General features: G+C 40.9%; 1 protein-coding gene across 4 annotated transcripts in view; it reads right to left on the bottom strand.

The window, feature by feature from the left end:
* The window catches only part of APP (amyloid beta precursor protein), a 223,086-nt gene that overhangs the window by 85,140 nt on the left and 120,879 nt on the right, over positions 1 to 17,067 (bottom strand). For 2 of the 4 annotated variants that reach the window (XM_063347215.1, XM_063347206.1), the window contains exons 6-7: positions 12,260 to 12,462; positions 1,813 to 1,980 (exon numbers count right to left, since the gene is read on the bottom strand). In XM_063347215.1, the coding sequence (XP_063203285.1) occupies positions 1,813 to 1,980; positions 12,260 to 12,462 (371 nt within the window). The remainder of the gene's footprint in view (positions 1 to 1,812; positions 1,981 to 12,259; positions 12,463 to 17,067) is intronic. The other 2 variants (XM_063347234.1, XM_063347226.1) reach the window with 1 other exon arrangement.

Genomic DNA, 17,067 nt, shown 5'->3' with positions numbered 1-17,067 from the left:
CCACTGTTAGTTTTGACAGCCATCATCTTGTCTGGGATCCAATCACCGCTTAAGCATGATACTCACCCAATGTGCGACTGAAAAGGGTAATCACCCTTTACAAATTCTCTGTTGGCCATAACACTAAAGCATAAACACAGCCCCATCTCAGCTACTTGAAACTAAATTGAGAAAAGCTTAAGTGGCTTTTCTAGGGTTATTGTTCGACATCTCTCTCACTGCAGAGTGTTTTTTTCTGTGCCTCAAACCTGCATGAGCCAGCTACCTTCAAGTTTAATTTTCTTTCCTCCTTCTATGTCTACAGTATCAACTGTTCATCAAGATCATACACCCTGCATTTTTCGTTGCGTAAATGTTTCTTCTTTTAAAATTCTCTTTTTTTTCTACTAATGTCCTAATTTAACTTGTTACATAGTCCCAGTTTTTCTTGCCTGTCATAGGGCACGCAATCAGAGACAAACCATGTTTTGCATCTCTATAAACGTCTTACCTAACACAGAAACTTAATGGTTCCAAATGTCATTCCTTGAGCAAATATATTATAGACCTCCTTCCAATCTACTGCATAGCTCTTCTCTCTCTTCACTACATCTTCTGTCTTGTTGCAGAAGCTGACTGCTGTCCATGAGGTGTCCTCCTCACCAGCCTTGTGTAGCCTTTCTCCACATCCCTCCACGGAGCTTTGCCATGAACAGTTCTAAAAGATGCTGTGATGAAATGCAGCTGGAGCACCAGAGCAGCAACGCTGCCTCCACGGCTGCTCTTGCTCCTGCTCCAATAAAATACAGGTCAGCTCCTCTGCTCCATGACACACATAGCACACCTTGATGCCTGTGTTAGTGGGCATTTTTAAGCCTTCTAGCTATTTCAAATATTCTGAGGTGCGGTTTGGAAAATATTTTTACTAAAAGCAGTTCTAATGTGCTGCTTCTGTTCTGCTCCTCCTTGCCCTGTAAGCAGGCAGACAGTGAGATACATGCTCACTCTTTAACGTTTCAGATGTAAATGGCAGCCAATACTCTCCTGAGAGTATGTGCAGGCAAGGCAGATGGGAGGGGAGGGTACCAGAGGCTCCTCAACCATAACACAGCTGATAAAAACCCAGCGTCTGATGATCCATTACCCTGTGATGGAGAAAGCCATCCTTCTCAAACCAAAATCACAGTGTGAACACTCTTTCTTCATGGCAAATGATCATTAAAATAAACGCTGTGTTAAACAAAATATGAGGTGATTCACATCCATGTGCATCACGGCCCTCAGGGAAACCTAGAAATCAAATGTCATTTCTCCCCTTTTCATTGCAAACACACACACAAAGTATTCAATCACACTAAAAACAAACAAAAAGAAATTGGTTCTTCTGAGGCTGGAAATAAATATTCTGGTATTATAATGAAGCTTATATTGCTTTGATTTAAAAAGGTCAGAAATAACACATGAAAATAGACTGTACAAACAAACTATGAGCTATTTTTAAACTTACCTGAGGCTTCCCTAAAGTTTGTGTGTTTCCCTGCACATGCACTGTACATGCACACACAGACACGCAAAACGTCAGTACGCTTGGACAGAATAATTAAGAGAAGGTGAGCGCGGAGGCCTCGTCTAAGGAAGTGTTAGGCTTTTAGCTACCTACTTGCAGACCCCCACCTACAGCACCAAGAAGTCACCCACCACCATGCCGGGTTAGCAAGAGGCTAGAGAGGATCTAGCGGAGGCGTTGGACAGACCGCGGTCGGGGGTTAGTGTGAGCCCAGTCCCGCTCCCGAGCAGTGGGAGGGTGGGAGGCAGGCGTGGAGGGGCACTTACTGACGCTGCCACAGACCGCCATGCAGTACTCCTCCGAGTCAAAGTTGTTCCGGTTCCCGCCGCAGCCGCCGTAAAAGAAGGGCGCGCACTTTCCTTCAGCCACGTCAAAGTACCAGCGGGAGATCATCGCGCGGCAGGGACCAGTCTCGGCTTGCTCAGAGCACACCTCTAGTCACAGGAGACCCGGAGGAACCACATTTAGCATGTCAATGGTATTTTGTCTCGGTTTCCTAATCAGGTGCCTCTCAATGTCCGCGTACGAGAGCGAGGAAGGAGACGCACCAAGGAGGTGTTTCGGGGAACGGGAAACCCTTTCCTAGAAAACCACCCCTGAAGAAGGCAGATTTTGAACTGACTCAGATCTGCGCCACGAAGTCTCCTTAGCCTGCCTACACTTCTATTTTTGTAGCTACTTTATCTGCACACACTGTGGGGTGTTGCTCCGAAACAGTCTCTCCAGCATGGTGGCAATGGTACAAGCGTGAAGTTTGGTCAGCTTCCAGGCCAGAGGGGTACAAACCCCCCACCCCAGCTCCTGCCCACGGTGCCTGCTCACGGCCCCCAGCAGACTCCCATCCGAGCAGCCCCCTCGGCACCTGTCCGGCAGGGGAACATCTGAATGCAGAAGGTGCCACTTTTTTTTTGTTGCTGGGTTTTAGCTATACATCCCCTCCTTCCCCCCAGCTGAGAAGGTTTCCCAGGTTATACAAAAGAAAAAACAAAATAAAAATATGAGTTATAGAGGAGAACAAATTCTCTTCAGACACCTATTTATACATAGTCACTGCCAAAGAAACTCCCTCTTGCAAGCTGCCTGGCACAGGGTTTATAATTCATAGTTTGAGGGCTCACATATATAAAATTACTGCCATGGCTTTATCCCATCCATGGGAGAAAAATCTCATCCCCAGTGGATATATACAGGAAAAAATTAAAACGGTTTCTGTTTGTGTTCATTGTGAGCTGCCACAGTCTCTGCCTACATCCTGTAACACATGAAAACCTGAGGGAAGAACCAAACCACACAAATTAAAGCAAGACAAAGCAAATTCTGCCTGCAATTTGGAATTCAGCCAATTACACATGTAAACGTATAGCCCTTTACCAATAATGTTCCAAACAGACAAAACCAGTTTCAAATGTACATAACATTAAACACCAATACGCCCCTCATTTGCTTTCATCCCACGCACTGCATCGGCAGACAAACTGGTACGTTCAACTAGAGGCTTCTAAATTCTCTGCATATATTTGAATTTTGTGGAAGGCAGATCCCTAAGGGTTGAAAGGTACAAAGAAATATCAGTGCATTAGCAATATTAGTGCACCCCCCTCACGCTCATCACCTCTTAGGTGCTGGCTACGAAGAATCCAGCCTTTCAGTCTCTCTTGACCCATCACTTCACTCTCCCCAGGAGCACCGCTACTTATAAATAAATTTTATATTCAAATGTCATTGGTAGTCAGTGTCTATCTACATTTCCTTAAATATGTAATTTAGGCATCAGTTTACATGTGTTTAACATATTCATATACAGTAACTATAAATAATGTCAAGAATCAATTTCAGGGAGCATCCATTTGGTCTAAGAGAAACAGATCCACCTATGCAATCATCAAAGATGCACTGGAAATGTCACAGCTCTGTACCAAGCAATTAGGGGGAAAAGAAATATCAGGGGATGAAGGAATATTAGGGGTTTTTTACTCTAAGAAAAAACAAAGTAAGCGTATTTATTTGTAAAACACATTAACTACAATTGGTTGTATACTACCGTATGATTAATTATATACCACGTTTAGTATACAAGTGATTCTTCTGATTTACTTTAAAATAAAGTCTAGCCCCATCATCCAATTATACAGTCAAATCTTCACACAAAGGTAACTTTGCACAGCCTTGGAAGAGCTGCCACATGTCAATTAAAAATGAATAGCGACTCTTCACATTAAAGAGACACGCATCATCAAGAGAATTTTTGCTGACAGGAAATGTCATTTCAAAAACCACAAAGGTCTCAACAACTCAGTCTTGACGCTGGGCTAACCCACACAATCAGCGCCTTCTAGGTTTCCCTCAAGATATTATTTTTGCTATAAAGTCTGATTAATTTAATTTTGCACTGTTAAATGTCATCAGGGTGGGAACGGTTCACAGATTTAATCTGAAATTTCCTGTAGGTACCTCTTTCACAGAAACAGCAGCAGAGGCTTTTTTGCATGTGCAAAAGTGACAGTAACTGTCCATGGAATAAGCAATTCCAGTGATAACAAGGAATGGGCTCTTTGGAAACTGAGGTCATTCATACACATGAAGATACACTTGGACAAGCACGCAAGAAACCACAGGGTAGCACATTAAAAAGGACAAGCCTGAAGCACCGCAGCTCCATGTTGTGGCCAGGGACCTGCCTCCTGCCTGGCCTGTCATCTCCCACTAGGCTGGTGGTGACACCGCAAGGCAGTGGAGGGACATCCTTCCCTCCAGCCTGCACAGCTGACCGTACCGCTACTGGTGAGACCTAAATGGTAATTATTTCATCACAGAGAGAAATGGGCCACTGTGCAAACAGTTTATGACCTAAAAGAAGATAAACAAGAGAGGGGAAGAGTGCTCTGAGTTACTGTTTTATGATTGCTCTGTTTGAGGGAAGCACACGGTCCCGGCTAGGAAACTTCTTGCTGCTGTCCCCCTTTTCCCAGTGACACCATCACCATCCACCACCGCCTGTTCTGTGGAGGGCCAGAGTAGCATTCCTTCGCCCCTGCTTCGGGGTGAATGTGCATTTTTAAACCAGCTTCAATGCCTGGGAAATGCTCCCGTTGCTCCTATTGGTGGGCCAATTGCTCTTCTCATGCCTCTCCATATCCCCATTACTTGTCTTCATACAAAAGAGCCAGAACATCTGATCCTCAGCTGTACCACCGCAACTGAGAAGGTGGGGAAATGAAGTGCAAAAATGGGAAATTCAATAGGTTTTCTCGGGCTATTAATCCAAATACCATTTCCCCTTCCACTGCTACCGACTGTAGCAATTAATGCCTATGATGGATGAGCTACGGTATTTTCACAGATATTAGTGGCAGGCAGGTAGCATACACTGCTAAATGATTCATCAAAAAATTAAGAGCTGTCTTTGTTTCATATATTAATCTTGTTGCTGAAAACTGATTAGAAGGTGAGTTACTTTTTGCCACTGTATAATTCAATTTTACTTGACATCACAAATAATTTGTATCAAGTACATCAAGTATTATCGGTGAGCTTCACTTTAAGGAACTCGCTCACTCTTCTTCCTCCAAAGACACATTTTTGCCTTTGGCTTCATGACGCTGGATAAAATTAAAGAGGACGTGCCCCTGCCACAACCGGGGTTCATAAGCGGTCTAAATTATTTTTTCAGAGTTTTCACACCATCCTTCTTCAATAGTAAAATTTCTCCCATCTCCTCTGTTCCTTAAACCAAAGATTACAGTTGCCAAAATCTCTCTCTGAAACCTTATATTTGGCAAATTATTTTTGAGATAATCAGCAAAGTATAATTCAACTTTCCTCGTTCTAAGATCCTTACAGTTATTCCAGCCTGCTGATGCAAAGAAGAGTTGTTTCTAACCAAGCAGGTAGGGCATTCCTTGAAGGACAGTGGTGTGGCAAAGCTTTTTTGATTTGCTTTTAAATTAATACTTAAAGTGGTATACTGAAAACAAATTCGTTACATTAAACATTGGTACTGACTCCATTGTTTTTCCTTTGAAAAACACAGGCTTCAGCATCCTAGGAAATACACAGTTTTCAAGTATGTGGACATTGATTTATAGTGGCTTTACAGAAAGTACTTCCATAAACACTCATTTACCAAAATGCTGTTAGTAGAGCTAATTAGAATTTATGTGCAAACATTTTAGATACTTTTGATGATCAGTTTTTATAAAGGCAAATATAGAATATGGTTCTGAATGACATTTTAGAATTTTTCATTACCATATAGATTGTTTTTTTCTGTTCCTTGAAGAAAACTCATTTTAAATCAAAGTGAAATTATAATTGCTTTATTTCATATATCTCAGCTCCATGCTTTTTTTCCCCACATGGGACTAACATTTACTCTGTGAACACCAACATTTTCAATTGAGGAATCTGAAATAAAATTTAAAGTTCTAAGGGGGGGAGGGAGGATTACAGCTACATGTACATACTTCTACCGCTGTAAACATCAAGGTTATTCGGTATTTTCTTCAGGATTAGAATTTATGTGATCATTAGAACTAAGGTCATTTAAATCCTGGCACAATCAGTTCCAAATGTTAAACCAGAAATGAAATTTGACGGGAATTTAAGAGGAAAAAAAAAAAAAAAAAAGACAAACAGAAGAAGTTAGACTACCGTCTCCAACCTGGCTTGGAAGTTGGGTCCTACGCTTAGTTTACACCTCTGAAAAACTTCTTTACCTTAATGTTAGATTAGAAAGATACTATCATGTTGTCTTACAAACATTACAGGTTCTTTAATTTAGCCCTGGTAATGGAAAAAATAATATATTTATGGCTCTTTGTATACTACCAGCCCTTCAAGTTTGAAATTTATAATGTCATGTATATATAAACAAATCGTAGCGATGGTATGAACCAGCTTGCTAGCACTGGTATGTGTTTGCTTTGTCTGTGTTGCTGTCAGTTCAAACCGCGTATCATAATCAGGCCAGACTTGAACAACTGAAGCATTCAGCTGCTTAAGTATATGGGATCATAATCTTATATTTTACCATTTATATTTCACTAAAGAACAAAGCAATCCATTAACGCAAGAGAGGCCAAAGGAATAAACCTCTCAAATATATATCATGAGGCATAAGTTCCTCTTTATTGTGTGCTAGTATATATAATATTCCAGTTGGCGTAATTTTGGCTTCTGTGTCTTCAGGAACTGAGAGCTATAGTTTGAGGCTATTAATACACATGTATCTATATTGGTCTCAATTTTCAACTAGCTCAGAAAAATTAGACAAGTTAAAAAGTAAATGCACTCTGTCTTTTAGTTATACCATTTGTGTTCCAAAATGGCACAATACCGTTTTGCTCGATGATTTAATCAAAAGGGAATATTTAAACATAATTTCATTGAAACAAAACTTCCTCATTCTGAATATATGGTTAGAAGAGACAGCCAAATTTTAGTTTGAGTATTCAAAGATAAAAGCTAATTTCAGAAGAGATTTTTTGGAATTAAGAGAAGACAGCTGTGAAGCTGGCACATACTCTAGGAATAAAGTTGGTGTACAAGCTACACAATTGCTAAAATACTTTCTACAGAGAAAGTTAAAAGAATAAAGGAAAATTGTGAGTTCTAAATGCAATACTGAAGAACAGCTCTTCTAAAACTATTAAATATGCCCAAATTGTAATTTCCATCCTGCGCAATTAAGATTGAATTTCCCCCTTTAATGTTTATTCTTAAGCAACTGGAGGGGGGATATCTGGAATACAAAAAAAATTTGTAATTTTATACTTGAATACCAAGCCTTACGATTCTGAAGTGGGATGAAGATGCGAAAATACATTTTCTATTGTGCACAACAGAATTTGAACCAAGGTGCCATATAGTTACTTCCAATGGCCAGAACCCAAAACAAAAACGTCAGCTTGATTTTAAATGTAGGTCAATAAAATGTCATTAATTTATGTATATTTGAAAAAAAAAAAAGGTATAGTTGCCACATAACATCATGATTATGCTAACGTGGCAAGACAGGGAACAGGAGGATTAGCCCCAAAGTGCATTCCAGTCTTTTTACATAAATATTTAATTAATTATTGCTTCAGTATAGTAAAATCACATTTTCTCTAGGGAAACCGATTCTTGGGGAATTTCTTCTGGCAGGATATATTTCAAATGAAACCTCTCTCCACCCTCTAACCTTATGTGAAACAATACTATTACTGTGTTTAGTATTTGAATACTTTTGCCCTTGACCCCAAATGGTAATAATATATTGCTTTTCCATCAACAAGATTAGTAGACCAAGAAAAAGATTCCTTCAAATTGCAACATATCTTGAAGTATTACATAATGGTTGAATAGCTGTGCTTTAAATTATAATATCCAATTAAAAGCTATCAGTTATTTTAATACAAATCCATTAGGTTAATTTTATCAGCTCTTGCTCATATGCTAGAGATGATAATTCTTAATAAAGATCTCATAATAAAAAAACAGCAGAGTTATCATAATGTGTACTATTCATACTGCAACATATTGATGTTTTCTTAGTAGGGAATACAACTACACGTTATCACTTTCCAACTAAAGCATACTGCATAGTCTTGAAGCAAATGAAGAACAAGCAACTACTACTTCAAAAGAAAGATATTAAACTTTCAAAGAAAGTGGGGCAAAGCTATTGAGGGTGAAAAAAGCCCAATTAATCTAATATGTGCTACTACTATCATCCCAAAATTTACAGCTGATAGGTTTAGCAAGCAGGGTTAACCTCGTTTGCCATAGAATAGACGGTAGCTGTCACTGCATGAACTTAAAGTCTTTTAGGCACAAGTCTTCAGAACAAAAAACCCACGCTAGATCAATAACGCTAAGAGCTACCATATAAACATCAAGTTACTTTTCTCTTACTAGGAAACCAGCATATGGCCTCTCGCTTGCAACTCCAGATTGTAAACATAGTTAAAATGTCACGTCAAGCAGCACTGCTAAAATTCTTTCCTGTTTAAAGAAATCCAGCTGAATTAGAGAAAGCAAAACCAATTGCTAAAGGGCAACGCTATACGCCAGACGAGGCAGGTCAAGCTTACGCTGCTGAATCCCCCGCATCTGCTGATAGGTATGCGGAGAAGCTGCCAAGTGTTTTCTGCCAGGCTGCTGCGCTGACCCAGCTGCTCTCCTTTAAATGAGACCTGATTGACTGCCAGGTTGACAGGAAGCACTAAGCTGAAATTGCTGCTTCTTTGTTGTGTGCCAAGAGAGACTGATTTTTCTTGTCACCTGCTGGGCTGAAGGAGAGCGGAAATGAAATCACAAACAATTGCACGTGACGGGGAGAGCAGCGCTCCTGCTCGGTTCAGTCGCACGCGGGAAGAATCACCTGGAGCATGGATGCATTGGGAGCAGCTCTGCAACGCCCATGATGCTGCGACTATGACAGCAGAAAACAAACCACTCCTCCACTTAAATCCTGGCCAGCAGAGAGTCACCTCCCTTACTCCATATAGACACAAAAGCCAAGAGCCGCAGTTTTCCTGCAGGGCTTCATAAAGGAGCTGCACTTTCTTCAGCACAAATTCTTCAGTGATAACATCTCCCCGTGATCAAAGGTGAAAAATGTCGACCTGACATTGATTTCACTCTTTGGATCCCTGCAACCTCTGACCCACGATCAGCTGGATTTAACATCTGAACTCCAGCAAGAGCATATCTGAAAGTCCGGGGTCTGCTGCCCTACTCTGTGTGAACTGAGAGTAAAGATGGTCCTTCACAAAAGGCAGGGAAGCGAATACTGGCATGTTACCGTGCTAGGAAAAATTGATTCACATTCCTGAATAAACACTATAGCTTATAAGAATATGGTTGCTGTAGAAGCTTAACAAAAAAAAACCAAAACCTTTCTCTTGCCAATGACCTCTCTCATTCTCTAGGCAAGATTAACTTGCTTTTCACTGGAAATAAGTTTGCAAGTAGTTCTGCTATTGCTATTTTAATCACAATTCACTAAAATATGCACAGAAATAAAATTGCCTGAAAAATTGATTCTACAATAGCGCAAGTGTCTTTAAAAGTAAAACACTACATTTATGCTTTTCCATTATTTATGGTTGACAGCAATCATTCCATTGATTTGGGGGAGAAAGGGCTCAGTACCAGTGCACAATTAGATCCTAATTTATGGTTTTAGAACAGTTGCCCTTTGTTGATTTCATATATGAAAAGCAACTCCTCTCAGATTGGACAGACCCACTCTCTGCTCCGTAATGCTAATGATATAATATTAGTTATAGCTTCATAAAGCATACATAAAACTGGCTGTAAAGTTTCTGTGAAGAGCATCCTAGGATACACTTTATGAACTGCGCCGAGTAACGCTCGGGAAAAGTAGCCTGAACAGAGCTCACGTCCATGAGAACGAAGCTCTGACACTTAACCCCATCTGGAAGGGCTTTCAAGGTGTCTCCATAGGATGGACCACTTCTTAACATGTACGTTGTCTATGAGGTGCCTCTGCCTCTTTCATTTGCACTGACAGCAACAAACATTTCTATTTGCAACAGCAAGACAACAGCAGATGCCCACCACAGAAGTTCCTATGCTGGATCTTCTGGCCACATCAGGAGGACAGGGGCCCTGTAAAAAGCCTTCTCTCAAGTGCAGCAAGGGAAGCAGAAACAAGGGCCAAGGCTCTAAGTTATTCTACACTTCTACATTTACGTTTCTACTAAGCCTTATCCCTAGTGCAGCTCTGTCAGATACCAGTTACACACATTCAGGGCCAGTCTCTGCACCCTCTGTGCCCCAGAAGGGACAGAGGTCAGAAAGCCCAAAGGGCTGTGGCAAAACTGCACTTAAAGCTTGTATTGCTAACAGATTGCCCCCACCTCACCCGCAGCAACACATATTTCACTCACAGTCACCCAAGGTGGCAAATTTTAGACCCGGGAAAAACAGGACAATAGCGTTTTATTATCAGCTAGCAAGTGTATACGTTTCTAAAGAATTTTTAAAAGGGGGCTTCAATAGCTCACCTCATTTCTTTTGTATTTTACATTCATGTTATTACACACTACTTTCCTGAAGGCTAAACATCTTAACCTCTTTGAAATGTCAACGTCAGTAAAGAAACACGTTCTACCTAATTTGTCCTCATTTCCACTCATCCAAAATCCCATTAAAGTCAAGTGTTCTTTTTTTTTTCCACTCTCTCAATATTCATTTACCAGCGAGAACAGGGTGTTTTATCCCCAGGTGGTAAAAACTCACATATGGAAATATATTTAATTGGTTTAAAGAATTAAACATAATCTCCTCCTGCCCCCTCCTCGCTGAAATGGCTCTCCAATAACTGAGCAAAACACTCAACGCAGTTACATAAGGCAGAAACGCACAAGACTGCGTTGCCAGCCACAGAAAGAAACATTTGCAAGTGATTTTAGTGAAACATTAGTGCTTTTGATTAGTGAGCTTATCTGGAGGTAGACCAGATAGAAAAACCTAAATGAAGTAACTCTGCTTTTTCCAAAGCATCCCATGGGCATTGTTCTGTCCCCGGTGTGTGTGATGAACGGTAGCCGGTAGCCCCTCTGCTCCCCACCTGCTCTGCCAAACGGCAGCACCACGCTTCAAGAGGAAAGGATACTGTCACACGCAAAACAGGGGACTCTGCTGGCACTTCCGTCCCAAGCATCCCCAGGGGGATGGAGTGGGAGACCAACCAAGGAGAGAGGAAAGGAATCAGGCCAGATGCTTTCTGTCTCATTTCATGACCACCCCAATCACTGCCATTTTGCCTCTGCCTCCTGCAAGTCCCAACTCCTTTCTTTTCAACAGTAGCCTTTAATCTCATTTTCTGTCATCACCTCCAGCACTTCTTGGTAAAGATGTAAGCCCTGCAGAAAAACTGGCATCTATCTTACAGAGATTTACAGCATATGGAATTGTATTTATTAAAAAAGAAATATAAGGATAATTCATTCAAACAGGTATAGCAGGAGAAACGAGGCATTAAAGATTTTTATGTTGCTATGTTGTCCACGGACTAGGGTAAAATTCAAAGTTTAAAGATGCAGTTATTTTAATAACTACAAAGTATCATGAAAACCAAATTTTAGAAATGAAGAGTTCTTTCTCACTCCATGTTTTCTTTTTTGGGCAATGCATTCCTCCCCCGCCCCTTCATTCCCCAACCCTCATTAGTTAGGTTCACTTTTCTGCATAGTTATTTCTAAATTCACCTAGTTTCACTGAATTACTAGTTCATGGAGAAATACTGGAAACAGGTACCTAACAGAAATCATACAAAATGACTGATAACTGCGGTTAATATAAGAGACCAAACCAGCTAGTGCTAACTCCTGCTTTCAGTGGACACTCCCTATCCTTCTGCAACACGTGCACGTGGTAACCCACACACATACTTCTCCTGTGTTGTTCGCTATATATGGCAGTCACATTTTATTTAATGTTACTTTAAAATAAAAGCAACCTTTCTGCTTCCATCCACATCAGACACAATGATCACACTTCACTGACAGACACCTCAAAGAGTATTTGTAATGGGAAAGGGAAAGGGGAGGGGATTCAATGTGCAAATTACACAAGCCAAAGCATAACAATGCTGCAACTTAGGATATTGTGCTGTTTGGAACATTTTTTTGTTGTAAAGGGCAAACATGCAAAGCAGCAGGATCAGTTTTCCAGCCCCAAGCTAAATGACCATGAATTTACCTCTGACAACCTCTTCCACGGACTCTGTAGTTGTGGTGGTAGTGGTTGCAATACTGGTAGTTCTTTCAGTTGCTTCCTCATACTCTTCCTCTGTCTCCTCTTCAATTTCGTCACCATCATCGTCATCGTCATCAGCATCTTCATCTTCCACAACGGTTAGCTCCTCGTCTTCCTCTGGCTGTTCTTCTACTACCTTATCATCGCTAAGTGAAGAAAATTATAAGAATCTTTCAGCAACAAAATGACTTCAAGGTAACAAGAGAGCATTTTATTCAGAAACTCTTTAAGGACAAGTTACCTGTTTCTTCATTTCCCTCCCTCCCCTTTAAATAAAAAAAGAAAGAATCAGGGACTCTGGAATGTCCCAATGAGTAAGAAATCAGATATGCTAAAAACCCAAAAAAAGTCAACATTAGCAATGCAGTGAGAAAACTAGCAAGATGCCAGACTGGAGCTCCTCCTTTTGCACAGGGATGGAAAAAGAATCCCCATCAGCAACACTGTATTTTGACAGCTGAGTAACACTCCAAACATGCTTGCTCCACGCTGCCATCAACAAATCAATTTTTATTCTGAAGAAGCTCAAATCAGCTCAAATCGCACTCAGTTCATACGGACATGGAAACAAGAGCGTTCCTCAGGATTTTTTCACTCAGGCGACATCTTACCCAGGGGCTTGCTCTGGACTATCTTGTATGTTGTTCACAGAGGACTACCAAGTGTTGAACTGACGTGGAATTGGCTACACTGACTGCTGAGTTTTTTGTCCTGTTGTTAAAGTAGCATTGTGTGAATGGAAAAGCCAATTCTACAGGACTAGCACGCAGAGCTGTCTGTTTTCACAAAGGACAGGACAGACACAGACAACACACATGATGCTGCAACTCATGCTTCAGGTGACCGTTGCTAGTTTTCATCTTTGAGGTTTTATCTCCTTCTGATACCTCAAAGCGGCCACCAGACAGTGGCCACGACATTGCTTTTCAGAATTTAACACCCCAAGAACAAGACGACCCAGTTTTGGCCTTCTTTATGACAGCAGCACTGATGGAGAGATGAAGACCACATCGTTTTGCTGATGAGGTGCCATCTCGGCCAACGCATGCAGCCAAGCTCAGATGCTCTGCACTACCAACACTACTGTACAGTCGATGCGTAAGACCTCCTTAAAAGACCCATGGTACCGATGTGTATTAGGATGGCAACACAAGCACCCCTACGCTCACAAAGAAACCCCAAACTATTGGGCTAAACGTTGTTATCCATCATAGTGCTTTAAATTCATACAGCTGTCCAAAACCCTCAGGATTTAATCAGTCTTGAACGATAGGAGGGAATGCTGCAGTTGACTATCAAATGCATTTGGTGGCTTAATATGTCAAGAATTTTCTAGGATCAATCTTAATTCTGAAGGATACACAGGCAATAGCCCAAAAAATGTAGGCTCAGCTACTGTTGCTTTTGAAAGGCTTCCTAGCTCAATACCCAGCTGTGGCAAGGTCTCAGGTTTGTTAATCTGATCTGCTACTTGAAATTCACTACTAATAAGTAAATGATCTTTAAATATTCAAACGTGTCGTGACTTTTTGTCATCTTCATGCACAAGTGGTTTTGTTTCTTTTTCAGGGCATCCCATATGCTTGAACAGCCTTTTATGTGAAGTTAGCAACTTCTCTCCTTCACCTCATTTCAGAGGCCAAGCCTGTAACATTTCATTTTATAATAGGTTGCCTACTACAATTTTGAAAGTGAACTCAGAGCAAAAAGGAGGACAGTACGATTTTTCCTAATAGGGTATTAAAAAGAAGTTAAAAAATTTATTGGTAAAAAACTTGTATGCCACAAGCCTGACTCTACTAGGAAACAGTTAAGTCTCTACACAAACAAGAATGAATCTCCTGTTCCTTTCTCCCTAAAATATTTGGCCTCCAGAAACACAAGAGAAATTTAAAGTAATAATGAAGCTGTCATTATTCAGGTAGGCTATACAAATGGATGCGGTAACAGCAAACTCACGGAAGAGTCTGAATAAGGGATGACCTGTTTCCATTTACATGGCAGAAAGACTGAAAAAGGGGCACAAAACCACTGAGTTCTCTTATTTTCAACGAACTGGCTTAGAACTTTCACCATCTCCACTGTGTGGTTTTCCTTTGCCATTCTAATTTCAGTATGTCCAAAACTTTCTACTTAATTTTTAGTAACTCCTTTCTGAACTACGGATTTCTTCTGGTTTTATTTTTCTTGCCAAGTATTTCACCTTTTTATGAGCCTGAAATAAATGCTATATGTACACTATCAGCTTTCAGCTGCAAGACTGAGGTGGATTTGTAAGTCCAGTACCTGTTTCTGATCTCCAGGTTAAGGGGCTTCAAGTATTGGCTAGCTACAGACATCTAAACTAGGCATGCTGAGTATAAGACACACAGATTTTGATCAAGAGCATCAGACACCATATGCCCATCAACATTAAAGCAAGCTGCTCTCTGTCTTTCTCTCCACCTAAGCTACAAACACAGCATGCTTTAAAAAAAGTGCAAGTATTTTTCCCCTTCCTTTCATATGAATGATCACTCTCAGATACTGGCAAGCTCATAAAGTTAAAAAAGGACAACAAAAACAACCTAATGAAACAAACAAAGGAAAGTCAATTAGTCACATGGAAAGCCACTTCAAAAATAATTTGTATGCGTGCATCCAATATCCATCTGTTTTTAGCTACACAAAAGCAATCAACTCAGCTTTGTCAGTCCACAGCATTTTGCTGGGAAATTCTCAGCATCAAGGCCAACCTTTTTTTTTTTTTTAAATTGTATTGCAAGTTTCAAGAAAAAAGAACAATGAAAATAGAAGTGGCTTTGCCTCAGATTTAGATACCTAAATGGAAGTGAGAGCCTTGCTATATACTTAGAGAATTAAGATGCCTGAAATATGGCTTCAGAAGGTCATTTCCCTTTTTAACAGGTTTTAAAAACTCTCATTCTGCAGAAGTGTGAAGCTACACTCAGGTTCTAAAGAAGCACTCCAGGCTTTCTCTAAAAGTAATTATTTTCCCAACTGCCTACTTTATTTCGTTTTTATTTATACAAAGATGAGTTATTCTCTTCCCCTATTAGTACTGTCTTCCAAAGAGAAAAGGATGGGGAGACGAAGTGCTTTGCGCTCTCTTAACAAGTTTCTCCTTGAATAAAGCCAAATACCAGAAACTAACATCAGGCATTATTCTGATGGTTTAATCATCAGCTCAGCTATACCGCACAGTATCTCAGACCAAACAGCACGAATACATGACAGGCAGGGATGCACCCCAGCAGGCCCTAAAAGTAACGACAGCAACTGCTTCATATTAGATGTCAAGGCTACCTGCCAAGTCACGCACTCTAAAGAGTCAGTCACAGCCACCGTGCTCAGCAGCGCAAACAGAAGGTGACCACACCTTCTCAGAGGCCACGGTTATGAAAGACAGGGGAGAAACAACAATACCACGCAGCCCCTTAGCAGCATTCCTCAGGGGCCATGGGGAAGGAGGGGGTCCCCCAGTGTTTGGCAGTAATCAGGGGATTTGAAGCCTTGTGCTCGAAGACACAGGTTCGGTATCAGCAACTTGATGTGCTTCTGTTGCAAACAAAGACAGTAGAATCATATCACAGAATCATAGAACAGTTCAGGTTAGAAGGGACCTTAAAGATCATCTAGTTCCAACCCCCCTGCCATGGGCAGGGACACCTCCCACTAGACCAGGCTGCTCAAAGCCCCATCCAGCCTGGCCTTGAACACTTCCAGGGATGGGGCATCCACAGCTTCCCCAGGCAACCTGTTCCACTGCCTCACCACCCTCACGGCAAAGAATTTCTTCCTAATATCTAATCTAAATCTTCCCTCTTTCAGTTTAAAGCTGTTACCGCTAGTCCTATTGCCACACTCCCTGATAAAGAGTCCCTCCCCATCTTTCCTGTAGGCCCCTTTAGGTACTGGAAGGCCACTATAATGTCTCCCCGGAGTCTTCTACTCTTAGCATGAGAAAAGGCACTACGTCATGTAAGAAATATGAAGAATTATGCTTGGTTTTGTTTCCTTGGATTTAACCACTGTCATCATCCTGGCTCTTCTGCAAAGAGCACGCATGCAAGAGGGACGATAGAGAACAACAGAAAAGGGAATGAACTTCAACATTTGGAATAAAGGATCAACTTGTCAAATGGGGACAAAACCCTCTCTCTTGCACAGTGTGTAGAGCTGTTTCTCCCTGTCATGCTAAATGCTCTGGGACCATTCACATTTCTCAATTAGCACCACCACGGTGCTGTTTCCCAGGCAGCGCGTCTAACTCTTGCACACCTTTCATCACAGTAATACACTTAAACCCACCATTTTCAAATGAAGGTTTACTATCAAATGAACGTGGATACTGACATTTTTCTCTGAAGTCTTGGAGTTTTATTTAATAATAATACCGGGTGTGTGTACTTCCTGGTATTATTATTACCTTTTACCTTCTTTGGTAAACAAGTATGACTCAGTCTTGTTTCTCCTGGAACCACGATACCTTGACAGCTATCTGTCTACTCCCTTGATACTGTCCCAGCCAGGGTTTTATTAGCACCACAGACTGCAGTGTCTCGTTTACAAGAAATTGTTGACATTTTGCTTTAGTTTAGTGGTGCCCATGACAGGATTTTTCAAAGGCTGCTCAAAAAAGGTACTTGATACACTGATAAGTTCGCAGATTTGTAAAGCCATATTATCATCATCATCTGAATTTAGCAGTTCAGCAGTAAACAATGGAGGTAAAATTGCTAGTCTTGAAT

Source organism: Chroicocephalus ridibundus, chromosome 1, assembly GCF_963924245.1.
Source record: "Chroicocephalus ridibundus chromosome 1, bChrRid1.1, whole genome shotgun sequence".
Taxonomy (NCBI): Eukaryota; Metazoa; Chordata; class Aves; order Charadriiformes; family Laridae; genus Chroicocephalus; species Chroicocephalus ridibundus.
Note: the sequence above shows the minus strand (reverse complement) of the source record. Positions and strands in the feature narration are given on the sequence as shown.